General features: G+C 43.7%; 1 protein-coding gene across 15 annotated transcripts in view; it reads left to right on the top strand.

Annotated features, from left to right (window-relative positions):
• The window catches only part of Tcf4 (transcription factor 4), a 343,415-nt gene that overhangs the window by 171,308 nt on the left and 149,188 nt on the right, over positions 1 to 22,919 (top strand). For 8 of the 15 annotated variants that reach the window (XM_087895926.1, XM_087895929.1, XM_087895927.1 and 5 more), the window contains one exon: positions 5,567 to 5,628. In XM_087895926.1, the coding sequence (XP_087752052.1) occupies positions 5,567 to 5,628 (62 nt within the window). Of the gene's footprint in view, positions 1 to 5,352; positions 5,462 to 5,566; positions 5,629 to 7,042; positions 7,066 to 7,389; positions 7,518 to 22,919 lie in introns of those variants that run through there. The other 7 variants (XM_085676462.2, XM_085676459.2, XM_085676460.2 and 4 more) reach the window with 4 other exon arrangements.

Genomic DNA, 22,919 nt, shown 5'->3' with positions numbered 1-22,919 from the left:
AGTGATAGTGTTACCCTATGTTATAATTATGTCTTTCTTCTTGTTCTTTTCTGTGTATTTTATCGTTCTTCTCTGTGTATTTTAATAGACATTTATGCTCTCTACATAGAGAACGTGGATAAGCGCTGTTTTTTGCCACGTTTTTGTTAATTACTTGCTTTGAGTTAACATGGAGATGGTGGCAGTTAATTGTGAGACGTCACAGGTTCTGTGTACATCATTTGTACAGCCATAAAGTATCTAGAGACCTTTTAGGAATAAAACACCATGTAAATGTAAATTATCACCGCCTATAAGACACTTTCATTAATTTCATATCAAATTCATGAGTGTTTTGAGCTCTGGGATTTCAGAGGCTTCAGTGTTGGCCTCTGGTTTATTTGTACTTTCTGTTCCTGGAGTTAAAATACCTTCAGCATCGCAGGTGGAGAGGCAAGGATCTGAATTCTGACCCTGCCACGTAGACCTGTATGGACTTGGTCAGTTTTCTGTGCCTCAGTTTCCCCGTCTGTTAAGTGGTGTTATGTTGCCCTCCTTGCCAGCTGTTTTGCTATTTAGTTAGAGACCATGCATAGAACCCTCTGGGTAGTGGCTCATGTGGGGTGATCTCGGCTCTTCTGGCTTGGGTAGAACAGGAAGAGACAGCCATGCAGATGGGAGGATTCTAAATAATCGCCAGTGTCTTTTCTTACCCCTGAAAATTCTAGTTACTGCATAATGGACTAGGCCTTTCACTGTTTTAGACCAGAAGAAGCACAAAGTCATAGGGTAAGCACAGATAGTTGGTGTTGGGACAGGACAGAAATTTATTCTAAGTCAAGCATGTTTATGATGCGTTTCCTAGTCTGATGCGGAGGAACAAAAGGCTCGTTCTTCAGTTCCCAGAACGAGGATTAGCAGGGAAATAGCCTGGCTGGTATTATCCTATGGGATCAGATAATTTTTCATCAAGGCTTTGAAGAGGAGGCGGAGTCCCACCATACAGGTGCTCCTGTTTCAGTGCTGGGTAAAAAAAAAAATCTTCCACCTGGATTGAAGTATTAGAGGGGTCCTTTACAAAGCAGGGGCCATCCACCCCAATGTGACCCAGCTCTTGCTGATCACCCACTAGGGCATGTTCTCTATGCCTGAGCTGACCTCCAGACATCATCACACAGAGAAGTTGCTCTTGTCTGCCTCTGCATCTTTCCGCGTGGCTTTACGCTATTGTGTGAGCCCAGGTGCGCTAATCTACCTAAGGTGATGCTAACTACCTTTGTGAGTGGAATGGTTTCTGAAACCATTTCCCCTTCATGCGATATTTTCACTGCCATTCTGTTTCCTTGCAGCAGGATACCATGATACATTGGAAGGAAAATCAGATGTCTAATGACAAATAATAGATTATCAAAAGATGGAATCTGAGTTCTTGAGATATTTGCTAACTGCACTGCCACCAAATTGCAACAACAATAACAACAACAAATTTTCCTCCTGCTTTTTGAGACAACATGATAAGAGATTATTGTCAGGGTCAGCAAAAATATTGGCCTCAGAAATTGCAAATGGCTGATATTTTCTGCTGGTATTAGGTTTGCAGAAACAAAAAGGAAGCAAATCCTTTCTTGACTGCCATGTGGTGCCATTTTTAACAATCACATTTAAGTATAGATTTCAGCCTAGGATGGGCTGTATTTGAACAACACCCCTGTTGACTTCCTGGATCACTTGCTCACTGTAGACACCAACCTGTCCTAGACAAGAGGCTGCGTGTTGATCTCCTTTGTCTCCAGGATTGATTGACGGGCGCTGTGTCTGCTCATTTACAGCATTCTTCGTATTTAATTGGTGAAAAAAAAAACCACATTGTGACACAGTGTCTCATGTTCCTTGTGTACATATAGCCTTGCTGGAGAAGAGAAGTTGTCTAGCATGTGGACTTAGCACAGAGTTTCCTCTCAGTAGCTATCACACAGCCATCTCGACCTCCTGCATCAGGTCAGACCGTTGGCTTCCTGCACGGAAATTGTTACCACCAGCAAAATTTAACATTTGGTCCTTTTCGGTTTAAAAAGGAATCGAATGCCCGACAAGATTGGTTTCTCATCTATATTTCGCAGCCGCGCCCCCCCCCCCCCCCCAATTTATGGGCCTACAACAAATGTTACGAACGGGTACTTTTCGTTTTTAAAATATGGACAACAGTACTCCATGCAGTAAAAGACTTGAGCGATTAATGCTACCCTTATGCCTCTTTTGAGTAGTTTTAGCCATGGGGCTTGGCACTGCCACCATTGTCTTTGTGCCAAAAAAATATCCGCAGCGGCTGTCGCATTCTAGTACTAGAGGGTTGTCTCGAGAACGCCGCAGTGGGCTTGCGGGGCTCGCGCTTAGCCTTCGCCGCTCTGTCTTTTAAATATCGGAGAAATGGAATCTTGAGCTTCTTCAGAGTGCCCGATGCGGTTGTGGGGCAGAGGGTGGGTGGTAAAGGATGGAGAGAGGAGGAAACAGGCTCTGTCTGCCAGCCGATTTATATAAGTGACAAAATTCATGCCTGACATAGAGGAAACACAGATATTTAGGGGTCTTTGTATTTCTGAGCATACACAGTTCCTTAAAGGGTCCCCCTCAGACATCTTATCAGTGAGCTTCAAAGTTCCATTATCTTTAAATAAACATTCCAGTGAGGTCAAAACAGAAAATTCATATCAAGACCATGCCTAGTTTTTAGTGGGCTACTTACACGAAATGCATGATTTTTTTTTCCTTCTGGAAACTGAGGTGCCATTTTAAAATGGCTGCTTTTTATCATTTGAAAAATGATGGCACCAAGAAAATCTGATGTTTTAGAGATTCTGGTGCTTTGTCCACAGTCCCTGATTACTTCCCTCCCAGGGTTTTGGGCTCTGAGGGCAGATTTATAGTTGAATTTGGGAACAAAAAACGGCAATAAAGTTAAAGGCTCCCACTATTAGGATGAAATGTGTTTGCCCATGATCTCCGCAGCGATCTATTTGATAGTGAAAGTGGATCGTACAGATGAGACCTTCACAAGGAGCATAATCCTTGGGAAAAAAAAAAAATTAGTCCACCTCCGAGCCTCCCGCTGGCTGCGCTGCCTCTTTGGTACCTCGCAGACTTCGACAGAGTCCTGGACGGGTGCCCATTGATGTCATGGAAACACTCAAATTACGGGAGAATGATTCATGTCTGTGCTGTTCTCTCATCCTCCCCCACACAAACAGGAGTAGATTTTTAACCCTGACAACTTGTAATTTGCAGTGGGTTTATTTTTGTATCTGGATAAATATTTTTTAACAAGCGAAATTAAGATTAAGCAGTCTGTATCTGATATGATAGTAAAGAACGCTGGGCCCATGGAGCCAAGAGTACTTTGGGGACTCTCTATTGCGTGAATTCCTATTTTCCTCCTCCTGTCTCTGGCCTCCTCCCCTCCCTTCCTAACCCATTGCTCTTCTTTTCTGTCCTTTCTGTCTTCCTTTTCCGTACCTGATTTCTCTCGTACTCTCCTGTTCCGTGTCTGCACTTCCTATTTCATTATCCTAATAGAAGGAGTGGTCCGGCTTATGTATCTGTAGCAAGACAATTGCTGGTAGGAAAATCATTCTCTCCAGTTATGTATGGTAGAGATGAGTTCTAGAAATCACACCAGGTGGTAGTATCCTGTAGAAAAAAAAACAATGGAGCCAAAATAGACATTTTATCTTATACCCATGTCTTAGAATCCAAGATTTGGGAATTGGCAAATGAGGATATTAGATTTTCATATTCCTACAAGGTCAAATCACTTATTTTCAACTTTTCTTTCTGCCTTCCTGTCTGTCTTCCCATGAAGTGGTTAACCGGGAGTGGTGTCCAAATCAAGTATGTCATGATATACTTGAAGGTTTCTTGTGTGTAAGAGCTTAAGGGAAGGCCTGTGTCTTTTGATATTGCTCATAGAGGTCACACCTTTGCTGATAGTGTTAGTAACGAGGAGTAGTTAAGAGGTTAGGGGTAGCTTCTGTGACACAGGTGGGTACGATCTCTGGGTGACCTCATGTGCAGTGGGCACAGGTAAATTGACCCGCACAGTCACATACAATGGAGTCCCTCCACTCCATGTCGCAGGACTGACACTCTGTGTGATGGGGTCTCATTTCCCTGGAGTTGAGTCTGACATGGTCATCAATTTTTCTAGTTCACACTGGACACTATGGAAGAAGTACAGTTTTCCTAAGTTTGAGTTTTGTTAAAATCAGGAGAAAAGCTAATACAGGAGTGGGGTGTGGGCTTAAGATTCCAAACTTGTTCTCTTTGAAAATAATCCTCCGTTGGATGTGTTAATATATTGACACAGACATAGGACACTATTGACACAGACATAGGACACACTTGAGATAAGGTTCCTGAAAGACACATTCTGTGTGTGCTGTCAGGGAGTCTTATTCTGATAACATTGACATTGAACCCAAAGGGAAAATGGCTACCATTCCTGTCAGCATTCGTGTTGAGTGGAGAAAGGAAAATCTGGGGGCTGTAAACTTTCACAGGATGTTGGTTCAGTACCTCAAAATAGAAGCTTTGAATTTCCCTTTTGGGACAGGAGAAGAGCGTATTGCTATCTATAGAGCACAGTGCACCTCAAAACGCTTGTCTTGAGAGATGCGCCCTTCCGTCTTGGGTGGTGTGAGGTCCTGGACACTGGCTTGCTCCACTAACTCCTTGTCATTTGGTGTGGTCGGTTTTCTAGAGCAACCCTTTGAACACCACCAACTGAATTCAACGACACCTCTTGTAATGCAATTTCTATAAAAGTCTACACAGAGAAAGTATGCATCCTTGGGTTCTTCTGCATGTGTAGTTCAGTGGCAGTAGAGATGCTCTACCTGTCCTGAGCAGTCTAGAGATGGATGTGGAGTATGGATTTGGGACAAGACATTCAAAAGCCTGATCCTTGAGTCCTCTGGGTCTCCTGTAGAGTCTGAACTTGGATTCGGAATAGCCCCCTTCCTCAAGTGTTGTCTCCATCATGGTGTCGATCATGGTGGGATCACTCCTGTGAGAGTTTTAAAAAGGGAGGAGAGAGAGATGGGGGGTGGGGGCTTTGAATTTTGAACAGTTTCTTTGCTAGATTCACCATCTGGAGAGCCCATGATTGATTAGCTTTGGCCTCCCCATTAAGTGTCAATATAATCAATGGGAATTACCAGGCTAGGGTCATTACATAGATCATTTGCCTGCTGTGTAAATAAAAATGAAATTGTTCAAATTTTGTGAGGGAGAAAGAAAGTGAAAATAAGGAATGACAGTTTGTTTGTTAGAGAAAGTGGAGGCCACTGGAATGACAGTTTTTGGAAGTGTGGAGCAGTTTGGCTAAGAATAGGAATGAAGGATATTTTTTTCCAGTTTCTTGTCGCTGGAGTGAGAAAGTGCTATTCCCTCTCTTGCTTGCATACATTGCCAGTAGTGCCTCCTTCACGTATGTAAACATCGGGGACAGGGAGTGGATGTCTGTTACCTGCAGGGGAGGTTTGCTTTAAAGGAAGAAGCCCGATTTATACTGTTTTATTGTTTCTCTTGGCAGGTAAAACAGAAAGGGGCTCATACTCATCTTATGGGAGAGAAAACGTGCAGGGTTGCCACCAGGTAAGTGCCCTTCCTGGTTGGGGAAGAGTTGAGAGCTAACCTGGGCAGTGGCAGTGCTGTGCAGATGTGATTGTTGATTGTGTTTTCAATGGTGATGCTAAGGTGCCCGGAGGGTGGAGAGCCTCCTGATGACTGTCTTTGCAGAACGGAGCAACTCAGGGCTTAGAACTAACAAGCATCTTATTTTTATAGCTCAGCAGACTCAAAACTCCATCCGCTGGCTTGCTTTTCATGAGCCACTACCCCAGGTCTTGTTTGCAAACCAGTGATGTCCGTGAAAGTGGGTCCACCGAAAGAGTTTATTTGCAATTAAGAACTTAACAGTTTCTCACCCAAGAAATGTTCAGTGCCTCAGATCCAGGGTTCGGGTGGTGTTGCTTGAAATTATAGTTTTCTTAGGGATTATATGATATTGTGTGAAAACAGGGTGGGATTGAGAGATAAAAATGTCTGTGAAAATATGATTTGCTGTCCCTTTTTGTTTCTGGATTGTTTTTGGCCAGAAGTCAAGGCCAGCAGGCTAACAGCTAAGCCGTCGCAAGGGAAGCATGATTGAGTCAGGAAAAGAAGAGTACTTTAGTTAAATAATAAAATGCCAGGGTAACACAAAGGTATAGCGTGTGTGTATGTATGTGTGTGCATGCATGTGCACATGCTCATGCACCCATGTGTGTATTTGTGCCCTCTTCATTGGTGTCCTTTCAACTCTCTAGAGAGCCCGTTTCTGAGAATGCTATCTATAGGCACAAGTGGAAGTTTTTCTCTTGACAATCCCATTTTATAGTTTTTTTTCTTTTTGAATTTTAGTCTTATTACCAATCATGATGAAAATACATATTTTAATCTGTAGTTTTAAAGAACCGAACTGCTTTCCAAAGCTCTCACTGCAATTTAATAATGCCCTTTAATACCCAAAGTCTTGTACCATTCTATTCTTCACCGAAAGAAAATGCAGGCGCTTGTTTGTTCCTAGGCATAAAAGGGCTACTTTGTCTTTTGAGCCCTCTTATTCTCCTAGTTTCTTCAATGATAAAGAAAAAAATACACTTGGAATTTTTTTTAAAAAAAAAAACAACCTGTTTATTATATACCTAAGAAATGTAAGCCCACATGTGCTTCCTTAATGTAGCTGGGCACTGAAGAAGCTTTCCTTTCCGACCACACTCATCTACCAGGAAGGTAGAGTTCTGGGGGATTGGTTCTGGAGGGTTTTTTTCTCCCCTCCCTGCTGTATACATTTGCATTTTAAAAGTTGACTCCTCTGGCCCAGTTGCCAATTCAGTCAGCCTCGGCATCTAAAAGATTCTCCCAGCAATGAGCTGCACAGAGCTTGGTTGAGAACCCTTGCAGGAGGGTAGCCCATGGCAGTTTGGGTGGAAAGAATCCTGCAGGAAAGAAATTTACAGCATTCCCGTGCAGCGGAAACATCTTTGGAATGTGAGTGCACATGTTTGGGGCAGATAGCCTGGGCCAGCAGCCTCACAGAGCCGGGGCTCTGGTGGAGAGCTAGCAATTTCTGCAGAAAAGCCGGTTCCGGTGGGTCTGGTTTTTCAGGGTCAAGGCATGGGTCGCCAGAGTTTTAGGGAGAAGAAAGTTCACAACATCCTTCCTTTTTGCAGATGGTCATGGCACAGGTCTCTATTTTTCGCTGGCCATTGAGAGGATAGGCTTCCTAGTCCCTGTATCCTTTCTTACTAATAGGAATTGGCATGACTCCTCACAGACATAGATTTCCTCTGCTGAGTAAGCCCGAGGCCCCTGAACTTGGGAAGCGTCATCCAGACCGTGGGAGTCAGTGTGTGTGCAGCGCGAAGCCCCTTCTCCCTCCGTTTTTTGGGAATACTTCCCTCGGGTGAAACTGAACTTAATTTTTTTTTTCCAAATACAAGGTGAGAAGTGGAGAGGGACATGGGGGTAGCTGAGGTGATTGCCTGGAGTGTGTGAGGGCTGACATTTCGGGACCTCGACTCATTCCTAGCCAGGAAAATTCTTTCGTATATTGGGGATGTTGCTGCTCTTGCTTTTCTTGAGAGACCTTCAGAGTCTAGCTGGGAGTGTGGAGCAGCCTCCACTTCAGTTCTGCGTCATGTGCAAGAACCGGCTGTCTGTGTGCTCAGCTTGGTCTCAGCAGTGTCCACCTCTAAACAGTGGGGTGCTTAAGGTTAACCAAAGGGAAGTGTGGAGAATTCCCAGCGTGGGGAAATAGGTCCTGGAGATGAGAATGTGTCCACAGTCTGGATTTCGGTTTTCTGTGGAATCTGAGACAAGAGCAGACCAGTTTGTCTCAGTGAGTCGGTTTCTCCAGCCGCATTGTTCTTTGAACCCTTGTCTACTACTTGAGCTAAAACAAACCCCCAAAGAAAGGCAGATTCCCTGTGTCTGGGGCTTGGAGTCTAAATAGCAGAGCACAGCTGAAATGACTCCCCACTGTGTCACAAGGTGAGTGTCTCTCCCCGGGAGGGGAACTTTTGTTTTCTCCTGTTTGCTAGTTAGTGAGTGCTGGACAGAAAACCTTTGGAGGGGGTGGCCCCAGGAGCTGCAAAGCAGCCTTTTCTTATGATAACAGTGTAGCCTGTGAACTAAAGGGATGAGCCTTGCTCTGTGAGAGTGTGTGTATTCTAGTGCCAGTGGCTTGCCACTAACAGTGCTGGTACGCAACAGGTAGTGAACCGCTGTCCTGGAGGATTTGCTTATTGTCGTGAGCTGTATCGGGTTACAAAAGAATATCACTGTGCTATGTCAGCATTCACTGTGTGTATGTGCGTGTGTGTGTGTGTGTGTGTGTGTGCACATATAAGCAATGGATGTGTTTCTCTTAAGGATTTAATGTTAATAGCGATAGACATGGTTTTCTAAAAGTGAACGTTGTAACAGGAAAATAAAAAGCCATCAGGTTCTTTATTATCAGTTAATTTGGATTCATTAAAAATGAGCAATATCAATAAGCACATCAATATACTTCCACGTGAAGTTATCAGAAATACACATAACTGACTTTTTGCAACTTTGGAAATCGTGTAGACAAAAGTGGCTTTTCAAGACTCTCTCACGAAATACAGAGAAGCTAATTTACATCAAATTGGTGTACGGAAATCACACCCCAGTTTTAAATTTTTTCTTGCCAACTCACAACCTCATATTACTTTTACTGGCAGAGAAAATAAAATTTATAATGGAAAGTTTGACAGCAACACAAATGAGTGAAAAATCAACTTTTTCACAAGTTAGCCCAACCTTAATTCTGTAAGAGCCAGCATAGAATTCCTAGTGGATCACGCTACAATAACAGAAAGAAGCGGTGGGGGGGTGGGGGTTTGACTTGCCTTTGGGGTCTTTTTTTTCCTGAGCTGAACAGGATCAGTTTGCAGACTTTAAAATTTTGTCAAATTCTACTAGTTTTTTATGAGAGATGAGGGCGGCAAAATTGATGATCTTGAGTGTGTACATTTTCACCCTGAATAGAAGTTTGACAATGGTAACTACGAGGTGTGTGTGTGTGTGTGTCTTTGTGTGTCTGTGTGTATAGGGGGGAGTTGATAGCTGCGAAGGTGAGCGCTACGTCCAATCCAATGCGTGTTTCAGGAGCTGGCCTGAACTGCCTTTCTTACTCTCCAGGTGACTGACCCTTTCAGAGAGGGCTCTGCCAAGTTATGTCCCCTTGTACTGATACGTTCTCAAAATCTGTCGTTCCTACTGACCTTGATAAAGCTTTTTGACTGCTTGCCTTAATGAGATTATTCAAGGCATGGATCTATATTACATTTGACCTCCATTTCAAAGACACTGAAGATGAGCGATATGTTGAAATCTCTATTGGGCTGCCCTGACAAGCCAAGTCCATACCTCGCTCTCTCTAGCCAAGTCGTTGAGTCCCATGTTGCCCTCAGCCACACTTGCTCCCATGGAGCAGCTGCTGACGTAGGACTGCATTGATGATGTTGGATGTGTAGATATTAAAGCTGATAGAATGACTAAGAACTGTATTTAATTAAGCCGACAGACTGTTGTTAACTTTCCGAAGCTTTAAAACTATCTAGGAAAGAAGTCATTCCTTTTTGTAGCTGTAGTTCCCTAAAACTAGACATGTCATTGACTCGGAGATAAATTACAGATTTAAGAATGGAGGTTTTCCTCTAATTATTTGATTGGGGGTGTAAAAAGTATTACAGCTAATGTAATTCTAAAGCTTTGGGTTTTTTTTTTTTAAGCTTTTTAAAAATCCCTCTCAAAGTAAAAATAGAAAAAAATAGACGTAAGTTAAAAAGACACAGATCTCTTTTACTCTGTCATGAAAATGACTGCTTAGACTCCGTGGAGCCGAAGCCCGCTTTGCTTTTTAATGCCGTTTGGTGTTTGAATGCTTGTACTTGGTTCAGCCTCGATCCTCTGTGCTGTTCCTGAGTGCAACTCCTGTGTCCGACACCACCCCAGCCTCTGCTTTTCCTTTGTGGCATTTCTGCTCATTTCCCATTATTACATTCATCGGATATTGGCTACCTCCAGGACCCCAGAAACTCCTGGGGAGCCAGGACCGAGCCTGCTTTAGCCTGCTTTGGGTATCGTGTGCCTGGCAGGTTCAAAATAGGAAGACCTTCCTTTTGTTTTCTCGGCATTGCTGTTGGCCAACATCGGAGGGAATGAAGTTTGGACAGTGATGTTTGTGAACGGAGTTGTGGGCATCTTTTTCTGAGCCTGTGGCGGTTAGAAAATGACATTCCTGGGAAACCTTTCCTTCTAACCTGAAATGGTCTCACAGCTTCTGTCTCCGGAGAGACACTGCTCGGGTCTCTGAGCTGACGGTCTACCTGGCCTTCTCCGACTTGTTGACTGTTTGTTTTCTGACATTTTTCTACATGTATAGCTGACCTTCCTCTGTCATGAAGGTGATCATAAATGTTCTGTGTTTCTGGTGGGGGTGCTGTGGGAACCAAAGCTCAAAGTCCTGATTTGAGCCCGTGGCTCTGTCCGAGTGAACCATGGGGGCACAGGGTATTTGCAGCAGGAGTGGCCTTGGACATCTCAGCCTCTGAATTTGGTCTAAGTGTGCTGTTGTGACTACCATGGAGCAGTGCTTAGCAGGCTGATGCCTCTCCTTTTGGGGAATTCTAATAGGTATAACCCGCTTTGAAAAGACACCCAACACTCACCAAAACAGACAATGAATCTTTTCTTTCATTATACCCATCAAAATCAATTATTGATCTTCTAGGAATGTGTTGGAAGCTGAGGAGAGAGAGAAAGGGAATCCCTTTATCCTTACCGACTTCTTCCTGTTTGGATGTTAGAGAGACCAAGGAGTTGTGTTCGCTTTCATAGTCTTCCATATATGCATTCATGTACATATGTGTGCATGTACATATCTACCATCTACCTATCTTTCATTATTGTCTGTCTGTATATCATCCATCCTTTTATTTGTGCTTGCTTAGTCAAGTTTGTATCAAACTCCCAGACTCAATTGATCCCCACAGCATCCTGAGTAGATAGGACCTATAGACATGTTTTGGTTTTTTTTGCATCTCACCTCAGGAACATTTTTAAGAACCCAGGAAATTTGAAAAACTAGAAAAATGAAAAGCCATGAATCTTTCACATAGAGAGCTGTTAATATTTGTTATAATTTTGTATATATAATACCTATAAATGCATATCTTTTTAAGAAATCATTTTTAAGCGACAGAGCTAAGATTTCCACCCTAGAGTTTTCAAGATACATTTCTTAAAAATAGGGCACATGCATGTCTTCAGAAATTATCAATATTTTCTTCTTCCTGGTTCACATTCGTTGCTTCAGTTGTTTCCATGAATCTTCCCATTTTAAAAACTATTGCATTGACGTATGACATTTGGTTTTTGAACCTCTTTATCATCTCTTTCAGATTAGAGCAATCACTGTTTTTGTTTGCTTGGCTAGTAGTCGCCTCAAAGAGACCAGTGTGATTGCCTTTACAATGTCTCCTTTTCTAGACATGTGGATTAATTTCCATGTGACGTTGCTTCGTCTGTTCACCACGTGCATGTCTCTACTCTGAAAAGCAGGTCTAAATTCTTTCTGAGATGCAGGCTAGATGACCCCAGGGATGACATAGAGTGTGCCCTTGTCATCCCACCAGGACATTGGACCTACGGCAATGCTCATTGGGTCATCTGGGTAACCCGACACGCCCTAGACCACTCTGTTGAAAAGAAAGCTTTCCTGCCTTCCAACGGGTGACCCTTTGGAGGAGATAATTATACTTTTTCTCCACAAGCGGTTCGCTGAGTGGTTTTAGCGTGTCCTGATAGAACCTGTGTGAATCACTGGATTTCCAGTGTTCTTATTTTAATTGATTAATTAGCCTTTGATGTGTGGTATATGCATGCGTGTCTGTGCTCTCACGCATGGCTACCTGTGTGGAAGCTAGAGGTCCACTTCTGGTACCTTTATCTCCCTCTATGTTTTGGAGACAGGGTCTCCCACTGTTTCTGATAGGCTAGCTGGCCAGTGCGCTACTAGGGTGTGCCTGTTTCTGCATCCCACATCACTAGGGTTACCAGTGCACTCTGCCACACACTGTATTGTGTGTGTGTTGGGGGGTGAGGGATCTAAACTCAGGTTCTCATGTTTGTGTAGCCCTTTACCTATTGAACCATCACCGCAGCACTCAAACTGATGACTTTCAACAACACCCACCACCTAACGTTTGCCTGTGCAGCCGACAGTCCTCCCTAGGGAAGAGCTTTCTTTCATCCCCCCCCCTTTTTAATGCCACAACTTTTGGTGTCCCATGAGGGTAATGGTGTAATGTCAGCAGTCCCTGATTTTAATATGCTCCTTACTGCAGTGAAGCATTTTCCCAATCTCCTATAGTCTAGTGATAAGAGACGTAGTCAGGGCCCAAGAAGCTGATCAGAAAAGTCCTGATTGCAGGAGGTAGAAGTAGCCAGTGACCTATATCTTTACAAGGGGAACGCTAGTATTCTCTAGCTAAAACTGGGGCTTTTTAAATAAATCTGTTGTTTCTTTAGCTGTTAGATCAACCTTGCAATAAGTCCTGCCATTTCTCCAAAGTCTCGTCCTGTTTTTCTGTACTGGTTATTGCTGCTAAACCACTCCGAGCTGGCTGCTGGCCGCTGACCCGCTCAGTCTTGTGGGTTGCTGCCCTGCTCTAGACTCTGCTCTGTGAGGAATCAGCAAGAGACTGTAAACAATCCCCTCTCCGATCCATCCAGATGTGGTTGACGAATTAAACCAAAATGTGTACGATTCTGAAAGGCAGTTTGGGCCAGACTCAAGGAAGGCTGGGAACTAATGTTAGGTGCCAATATAAACCTCTAGAGTGACTGTTAATTACTCCCATTTAATGGTTCTAAGAAATAGAACCCAAATACGTGGAGCAGGTAGATTCCAAGTCACTCTGAGTTAAGTGTCAGACACGTTTCTAACTCTGGCACGGCTGGCTTCAAACAGATCCCCTTTTCCATGCTACCCCAGACCTTGCCTGGGGTTCTAAGTTCAGAAGTCTGCATAAGGTCTTATCTAGGAAAAGTATGCTCTGGGTTTCATGGTCCTGAAGAAGTTGCGGACCATCGCTATGTTCACGACAGAGCGTCTTTGCTCAGGTCTGTTCAGACTGGCAGTGAGGACTAGGCCGTGTCCTGCCATCCCAACTGCCCTGCACTGAGAAAAACATATTGTGTGAATAATCTATTTAGTAACATCCTCAGTCTTAGCATGTGCAGTTTCCTCCAAATCAACGAGGATTTCCTGTGGGAAGGCTGGGGTGGAATATGCCAATTCACAGTGTAGCAATGGCACAGACACTTCCTTTAAAACATACAGATCCTCTGTTGGCCTTGGCTGTCACGTGGTGCTGGCAGAATAAGGTTTGCCATGACGCATTTGGATTCATAACAAATCAGGTTATTGTCCCCCAAACACCAGATCAGTGTAAGGTAAAATCCCTAAACAATAGCTTTAATGGTCTCTAGAATGTGACCCAGTCATTTCCTGACAATGCCATTTAACCTATTTGTGCAGTATATTCAATAACAGGACGTGGGTTAAGAATATAGGGCAGTCTTACACAGTTCAGGAAGAGTATATACAAAGCCATCAAATGTGTTTTGAGATGATCTATGACTACCAAAGTTAGACATTTAGTATCCAGATTGTAAATTCATGAAAATTTAGGATTAACTTCATTTCTCTTATGTAGAGTGTTGGGAGTTTTTGATAATTATTAGAAATTCAGACTCTAATTATTGCTTTTGTATTTCTATTATGTATAGAGAAAGGAAAATCGCTCAGTATTAAAATATTGACGTAATTCTACAACGTGCCCAAGAAAGTTCCACGCAGGCATATATCGTTGTGTCTTGTAGAGATGAAAATAGCCCTCGAGTTGTTTGTTTTCTGTTTGTCTGGTTTTGTTGTTGTTGTTTGTGTGTGTGTGTGTGTGTGTGTGTGTGTGTGTGTGTGTGCGTGTGTTTTAATAAATACTCACGGTTCAGAATCAGGATAGCCTTCAAAAGTGATGTTTTCATGTCTAAACTTGGGTGCAACATCATTTCATAATCAAGGAAATGTTTACTTAAACTCCTTAAAGTGAACCTCAAGACTACAGTGTCCTTAATACCAGAAGATGTGAATTAACCCCCTCACCCAAAAGAAATCCTATAGAAATTTATCAAGTTTGCTGTTGGGCCACATTGCGGTTACCTGCCTAGATTTGACACGCTTCTTCTTTTGGGCAGTTTTTCTTCATTTTTTACGTGTGTGTGGATTTGGTTCCGTGGGCTCACTTCGATGCACTAAAGGGAATGCCCTGAAATATGACTGCCTGATCACAGTGGGCTGAGGATTATCTGTTGGAAGTAGGTGATAGTAACGCAGCACCCCAGTGGAGAGGCCATTTGGCTGTGTTTGCTCCCACCTTGCTGTTATGCAAAATACTGCTTTTTTTCAGAAGATGGCACTGATTGTGTCAGACTTTCTTTGTATTTAATAAAGGGAGAAATCACATTTTGGTGGGATTGAGACTTGAAACTGGCATTTCATCAGATCTCCTTGAATGGGATTAGCCATGGTATCTGTGACACCCCACTCCCCAGCAACCCCCTCATTTCTTCTGCCCACCTCAATTCAGAAGCCTCTCTTAGTGAAAGGATTTTTGTGGCTTGAGGAAAATATATTCTCTTATTTTCAGCCCAGCATAAAGCCATGCTTATGTGCATTTGGTACAACAGAGAGTCAATGTAACGGCATAACTAAGGAGTAGCGGCATGGATGTTTTCCAGCAATGACCATCCCCAGAGTGCTATATGCAAGGGTCTCTGTATGTTGGGGTTTGACTGTGCATGCATGCAAAATAATCCAGACTTATTTGTACCACCATAACGAACAGCAGGCCACTGAATCTTTTCAGTTTTATTGGTATTATATACAGTAAGTTATTAAATTTCATCTCTGTAATACACCTGCAGTGAAAGAAGCAGACATTGCTTCACTTAAAGAATACGTTGTGTGTGGCATGATGCCCATCCCTATCACACACCCCCAGCAGCTGCTTACAGACTGGAAGATCTATTGTATATATTCCCTCGAGTCCACCTCTAATAATCGAGACACATCTGCCATAGCAGTATTATAGACATATGTAGTTTTATTGAAAACTATACCTGTAAAAAATTAAATAACTCCTACCTCAATTAAATTGGCAAGCTACCTTTTGTAAAGATCATATTGCAGACCCCCAGAGACCCAGGGAGTTCATTTTCTACTTATATTACAAATCACCAAGTATGTTATTTTTCTTTAGCTGAGGAACTGGTATTTCTCAGGCTTTGATGATAAGATACTTGATCTCTTCTCAATTTTGTTTAACTTTCTCACTCATCTCAACATATAAAACAAGAATCAGAAGTAAGGAATATGAAGAAAATATTGAGATTTTCCTGCCACAGACACAGGATAACAAAGGCACAAGGAGAAACTGCCATGTCCCTCTAAGTGGGCATTGAGTTATCAACCAGGATCTCACTCATCATTCGTCTTAGGGACTCCTTGAGACTGCTTGAATTCTCACTCAACCTTCCTAATGCTGTGATCACCCTTTTATGTGAGTTTGTGCATTTATGTGCATTTTATGTGTTTAGCCTGCATGTATGTCTGTGTTGGGTCCCCTGGAAGAGCAGTCAGTGCTCTTAACTTCTCCAACCCTGCTGCGACCTTTAATACAGATCCTCATGTCGCAGTGACCCCCAGCCATAAAGTTGTTTTAGTTGTTACTTCATGACTGTGATTGTGCTACTGTTACGAATTGTAACACAGATATCTGTGTTTTCTACTGGTCTCGGGTGACCCCTGTGAAAGGGTCATTTGGTCAATAAGGGGGCAGCAAGCCACTGGTTGAAAACCACTGGTGTACAAGCTGCTTAGAGATCTGTGAGGTCTTCACAAAAGTAGCAGGATTTAATCTGATGATCAAATGAGTTAGTTGGTCAACCAAGCATATGCAAGAGATTCCTACTGAACTACATTTTTGCGATCTGTGAGATCTTCACAGAGGAGGCATGATGTTATCTGGCAGTCAGATGTGTTAATTGGCCATACCAAACCTATGCATGTGGATTAAATCTCTTGCATTAACATTGTGTGTGTGTGTGTGTGTGTGTGTGTGTGTGTGTGTGTGTAAGGAATAACGATAACGATGCCTACAATTTAATTTTTGTACAAAGGAGGAACACTTAGTGACCCTTTTTTTTTTTTTGGCTGCTTGGCTGCTGGTGAGTTCTTCATGCCCCACTGAATGACCACCACACCAATGCTCAGAGGGACAGTACTAATTGGACTTGGGTAAAAAAATAAGTCTTAAAAAAAAAAAGGAGGCGGTGTTGGGGTGGCAGTGTGATTCAAGGGCCTAAAAAGTGGGCGAGGAGGGCTGAGGGCTGCATATGACAAAGACGCACTGTATCTGGGCATAACATTTTCAAAAAAACAGATTATATGCAGCAATGTGAATTTGAAGTCCTATGCACTCCGTGTTCTGTGCATGGCTGTGATGTCCTCCTATAAAAATGTCTAATACCATTTCTTTGAGCTGTGAAGTCTGTTCTGGTAAGCTCTGTAACGGGAACTGTCATGTGCAGGCAGAGTAAGTGTTAGGACGTGACATCACTGGTGGTAAAAGATTTGCTGTAGACAGTCACCTGTGGCAAAGTAGAATGTCAAAAGCTGCCACCCTTGTGAGATCGTCTCTCAAGGAGTCTTTTGGCATCTCTGCCATTTAACCGTCTTAGCCAAGGAGTCACTGATGTAGACTTGTGCCTTGAGGCCTCTCCAACAGATGCCAAGTGAATCTCGTCTGAGTTTGTTTTAAGGACAAGAGATTTGGAAGCACTTTGACAATGGAGTAAGTATAGCCATTGGGAGGGGAGTTCTTTATGTGGAGGATTCTGTTATTTATTTCTAGAGGCCTTGTGTTATACTTAAGCAGATACCACACACATTCTGGTTCTTGAACTCTGGACTCTGACGTCATCACAAAGCATATTTGCGTCTCATTGTGTCCTGGCTACTCGCTAAAACTCCACTGCTTCTCAGAAACACGAAGATGCCACGACTGGGAGGCTACCCTGGAGCTCCAGTCAGATATTTTGCTTGGTCACTGCATGCACATGGTTTTACTTTTACTATACATGATCACAGGTATACTTTGATAAGAAAATTCAGACATCCTAAGCCACATATAGAATCTTAGTTGTTAATCAAAACTTTCTGGAACATTCAACAACAATATGCTTGAGTAAACTTCCAGTTTTTGATACTTTCATTTTGAATATTTAAGGTTTGAGAGTTTGTGTGTCCAAGGCCAGACCCATCGTCCAGTCACTTACTGCGGTACTCTAATGCTTAGAGCTTTATTAAATCATGTCTGTGCTTGATTTGAACCCCTTTATAAGGGAAACGTAAAAATCATGAATATCACCAGAAAAGTAGATCATTCACTGAGGCAATTAAATTTGAATTCCATTGTTGTTCCCCCTTGGAACTAATGCGTCTGTATCCATTGGCTTAGTCACATTCTACTTCCACCCCACCCCCATCCATGACCAGTTATTCTCCCTCGTGTGCAAAAGCCCTCAGTTTACAGATCAGGTCGTTTCTGCTTCCAGGATCCCAGGGCCTCTGCTACTCCTTTGCACCCCACCCCCACCCCATCTCACTGCTGCCTCCTTGTAGCTGGCCTGCCCTCCACTCAGCATGCTTTCCAGCTCACTCTGAGCTTTTCAGTTGCTACTAGCACCACCGGCTTTGCTCAGCTTTCCTCCGCGGCCTCAGAGTCCCACATGGAGTGGCTGGGGCAGGTTTTGGTCACCTATTTGCCTTCTCTCCTACTGGCGTCCATATGCATCACTCACTGTCAAGCTCTAGGCCACCCCGCTGCTTCGTGCTCTGTTAGATCTCCCTCTCTTTCCCAAGGCCCTTCATCCTCTAAGATAATTTTTATCTCACCTCCTGTTGTTCTTCTCTTATATCCCTTCAATCAGTTACACTCAAATTCTTAGTTCAGATTTCCGCCCAGCCATTGTTTTCTCAGACTCTTTGATGGTAGAGCCGTGCTAGAACGAGGCGCCATGCTTCTGTGCCTGGTTTCCTATCAGCTGTTACACTCTACAGCCAGAGGCCAGCCAGCCCAACTCTTACCACCTCTGTCTCAGTGCCTGACTGAGTGGATGGAAGAGCAAATGAATGCCTGAGCCAGCAGTGATACTGACTGCATGCAAGTGCATGCACCATATTGAAATACTTTGGTTAATTATGTCATTAACCTTTTAAGGTAAGAATTGCCTTTAATTTCATTATTGATATAAGAACCAAGACTCAGAGAGCTTTTCACCATTAATAATGACCAGACATGGAACTAGTCAGAGTACTAGATTAGCTGTCTACTCTATTACTTCTTAGATAAAGTTGGGAAAACTTTTCAGAGATATCTTTCTTCTCCTAATTCTTCTCCTGCTCCTCTTTGTTTTCTTTCGTTTGGGTTTAGTTTTTTTGAGAAAGGGTTTCACTGTGTAGCCCTGACTCTCCTAGAATATAGAACTCACTGTGTAGACCAGGCTGGCCTTGTACTCACAGAGATTCTCCTGCCTTTGCCTCTGCCTCCTGGATGCTGGGCTTAAAGGCATTTGCGACCATGGCTGCTGGGGCAAAGATGCCTTCCTTTAGAGGTTCCAGCTGTCCTTTTGCTGGCAACATCCTTGAACACGTGTATCATCCCGCCACTTTGTGACCTCTCTCTGCCAATGATGAGACAGAGGATCCCTAAGAAGTGTCCGAGGCTTAGCCATCTCGATAGCCAATGCAGGTCTAGGACAGGAAGAGCGCACAGCTTTCTAGTCTTTCTCATAGGCACAAATTGAAATAACATTGCACATGTTCCCCATGCTGCCACCTCTTGATGGGTTTAACTCCCTGATGACTCCCTGGAAGCACTGAAAGGTGCCACAGTCCTCTTGAAAGTAGCAAAGTTCTTGAGGCTGAAGGGAGAAACCCAGTACTAGCTGTCTCTTGTCTCCCGTGCTTTGTGCTTTGATTTTCCTTTCTTAAAGGAGACGAGGGATGGGGGAGTTGAGCAGTCCGTGATTTGCTTCTTCACGTTTGTTCTCTGTTTGTGATCTTGAAGTGAGGCGTGAAGACGCTAACGGTGATGACAAATCTAGCCTCAATTCTTTCTTTTCTTTTTTTTTTTTTTTTAAGTTTTGAAGTTCTTGAACATAGAATACCAGTCAGAAAAGATGTAAATAGCTAGTGGCCAAGCCCACTTTTTAGCAGGTAGAATACAAAGCCCAGACATGCTAGATTTGCCTGATGATCTACAAGACATCTCACCCATATTGATCACATAAGACAAAATTTCAGTAGTATAGTGTGTGCTTCCTAGATGGGCGGGCTCTCTGTCATCTAAGAGCAGAGAGCCATCTAGGCTAAGGAGTCAGAACCAGTGGCAGCTGGAAATGCAGCCCGAAGAAACTCTTAGATGAGTGTCCCTTTGTTCCGCTACCACTGAATGGCTCTGTCACGGAGCCAGAGGGTGTCGTTTGCTTGTAAATACTGAGTTTTTTGAAATGTCACTGTAACACTGGAAAAATGTTGTCTCAGAAGGTTGCCAAAGTGACAGAATCCCGACATTGTAAATACCAGCCAACACAAGTGCTCATAAATGACAGGAATAAAATATACTTGACTAAATCCATAATAATCGCTGATAACACTGTTTACCCCCAGTGACCAGGAACTGTGAACTTGGATAAAAAGCGCATGTGTGCAGCTATCACTACTGTGCCTGAGCCTCTAGCCATTCCAGAAAGGCTCCCTAAATATGTAAGAGCTTTATAATAACCACGAAGCAAATGTGCGAGATAGGTTGTCAGCGGGCCCCCAGGAACTGGCTAGAGCCCTCGCTGTCTTCAGCACCCTAGGGGGCTGATAAGGCCTCCATTGTTCAGCTCAGAACCAAAATGTAAGCCAGGCCAGGCAGGCTTAGTAGACTGTTTTTAATCCATGTAATTCAGAGACTGTCCCCCAAGAGCTAGAGCCAGCTCTTTCCTGTGTCCTACACATGGCGTGAGGGAGGAGATAAAAATAGCTGCAGGGTTCAGTGAAACCCTAAACTTGACTTAGACTTGTAAGGACTAGCCAGACCTTCCTCCTGCCCTGTGACTTCTCTAACCCGGGCTTTCCTTAATGACAGCTTCCTCCCTTCTGGAAGTGATTGCCTCCTTGCCCTTTCTGCTGCAGCATTACAGTGGCATTTGGGTATTAAGATTCTGAGAAGGCACATACCAGTTGGCAAGCTGGTACCTCCTTAGCTTCTGGGATGTGCCCGCTCTTGGCGCTCAAGTGGAGTACCCCTCAAATTACCATCGCCTGTGAAATTCTCAAGAAACAGTGGCTCTGAAATGGCATGGGGTTCAGCTCTCCGGGCTTTCAAATGGATGAATGCAAGGCCAAGTCACGGAAGTGATTGGAAGCACCTCCTACCCCAAGGCACCTGTTGTTCCCTAGGCTGTTGAGGAAGAACTAGGGCTGCCTGAAGCAAGCCCCTCAACTTTCTATAGGTACAGAAACCTTGTTTCGTAACATTTTCTTGTGTTCTTTAAATTTTTGTTAAGTATTGCTTTCATAACTAGAATATGTACTGCTTAGTATTAGAAATAGCCCTGGTGAGAAAGGAAATGTGTGTGTGTGCGCGGGCGCACTTGGTAATATTCTTAAAAAAAATTATTTTTATTTTATGTGCACTGGTATTTTGCCTGCATGTATGTCTGTGTGAGGATGTCAGCTTTTGGAGTTACAGATAGTTGTGGAATTGCATGTAAGTATTACTAGGTCAAAATAAAATAACATTTGACCAAAATATTGTGATAGTTGTGCTTCTTGACAATTTATGCTTCGGAAAGAGTCTATAGAAGGTAGTGAGGTTTTGATCAAAAGGTGTCATTTTTATTTAGCGTTAGCTGGATCGGAAGCAAGGATTTTAAGATGCTCTGGGTGACAAAGATTATGATGTCTTGCGTCTTTCAGGGTGGTTTTGAGTAGATGAGCAGGGCTTAGGAGCAAACAGGAGTGTGTAAGCTCTTAGCAGTTCAGCTGATGGGCCCGTATCCTGGTAACAGGGTCATTCAGCCTTAAGGCATTACCATGGGAATTCCCTGGATGGGGACCCAGTGTGCCTCTCCAGGTACCTGGCAGCTGAGAGGAGGCAAAGAAGGGGTTGGTTTGACTGCTGGTTGTAGGTGCTGATGTGGGGGCTGGCGGCCAGTCTCAGGCTCTCTCCTGTCTCTGTTCTTGTGAGACTGAATAGTTTCTTAAATTTTCCTCAGAGAAAGGCTGGCTTTGTCTTACAGTGGTATACTGGGTGGCAGTGGCCATGTGTCCTTTCTGAAGCCTAGGCAACATGCAGTGTTGGTCAGATGTCTTTGCCCTCCATGGCTTTGGCCCTGTAGACATTCTTTTGTTTAGGCTCCCGAACTGTAAGTAGACAGCCACATATTCAACTTTGTCTGCAGCTATCCCTTCCCCTGTTTTTCTTCCTGTTTCCTCTGCTTCCTTTCTTTGGCTTATTTAGAATCCACTGGGGAGAACAGATAGGATATTCTGTCATCATTGTAAAAGTATGCAGGCTGACCTTGAACTTGTGACCTTCCTCCCTCACCTCATCAGTGCTGGGTTGCAGATGTGTGCCCTCCTACCAAGTCAAATTTCAAGTAATCTTGGGAGTATAAGTGAAAACTCACTACTGAAGAAAGCAAATATGAGATCTTGAGATTTCACTTTTTTCTGTGCAGCTTGCTGGCCTTCTTCCCTTAGTCCAGTTTCCTGATCTCACTCCATCCCAAAGCACCCTTCCAGTGTTTATAACTGGAAAGGCCAATCTTCAGCCCGCTCAACCAGGAAGTAGCCCCAAAGTGCCCCCTGGTGGCAAGAATGGGGAATGTCAAGATGGAGGGTGTCTGGGGGAGGCGGCAGTGAGGTAGCCTGTGACTTTGGATCTGATTTTCTAGTAACATCTCTAGCTGTCTGTAGCTAATAAATCCTCCCTCAGTGTCAATGTGGAGCAGCTCTGAATAGATGACTGTGTCACTTATAGTCTCTGTGTGGCTGCTTTGGCAGTGACAGCTTTTCCCTTCTGTTTCTTCCGGCCCGAGATTTGTTTCTAGCAATATTCCATTGGCTTTGGCCTTTCTAAGAGCGCTAACACACCGTGCAGAGACTGAGCGGCCAGGAGAGAGGGCAGGGAGGGAGCCCGCGCGCTGGAAATCGGCACATGCTGTCACCTCACGTGTTGGTGTGAGCCCTGGGAAGGCATGTGATTTCATGGCATGCTGATTAGCCAAACACTTGTCACCTCCGTCACTGCTCATTGGACTACCAAGTGTGAGCACGCCATCTGATTGACAGCTGTCCTTTGTCAGAGGCCATCTTTTCTCCTTTTCAGTTTGACTGAACACAGCAGACATCTGCAGAGCTCTTGAAGCTCTGAAAGGAGAGCCCTGCCTGCCAGCCCACAGACTCGGAACAGAGTGGCAGACAACCTCTGAAAGGAATATTAACCCACTGACCATTTCTTCAGGGGTATACTGGTAAAGTGAACCCCTTTTGAAGATGACTAGCATCTTCATGTTCTGGTGGAGGAAGACAGACATCCTGTATCAGGATGAGTCAGGGTCATTGTACAGTTTCTTAGTAGTGATTGGTCAGGGGTGTCTGTTGATCGAAATGAACAAAGTGATGGAATGGGTTA

Source organism: Myodes glareolus, chromosome 13, assembly GCF_982192425.1.
Source record: "Myodes glareolus chromosome 13, mMyoGla1.1, whole genome shotgun sequence".
NCBI lineage: Eukaryota > Metazoa > Chordata > Mammalia > Rodentia > Cricetidae > Myodes > Myodes glareolus.
This window is presented reverse-complemented; position numbering and strand designations above follow the sequence as displayed.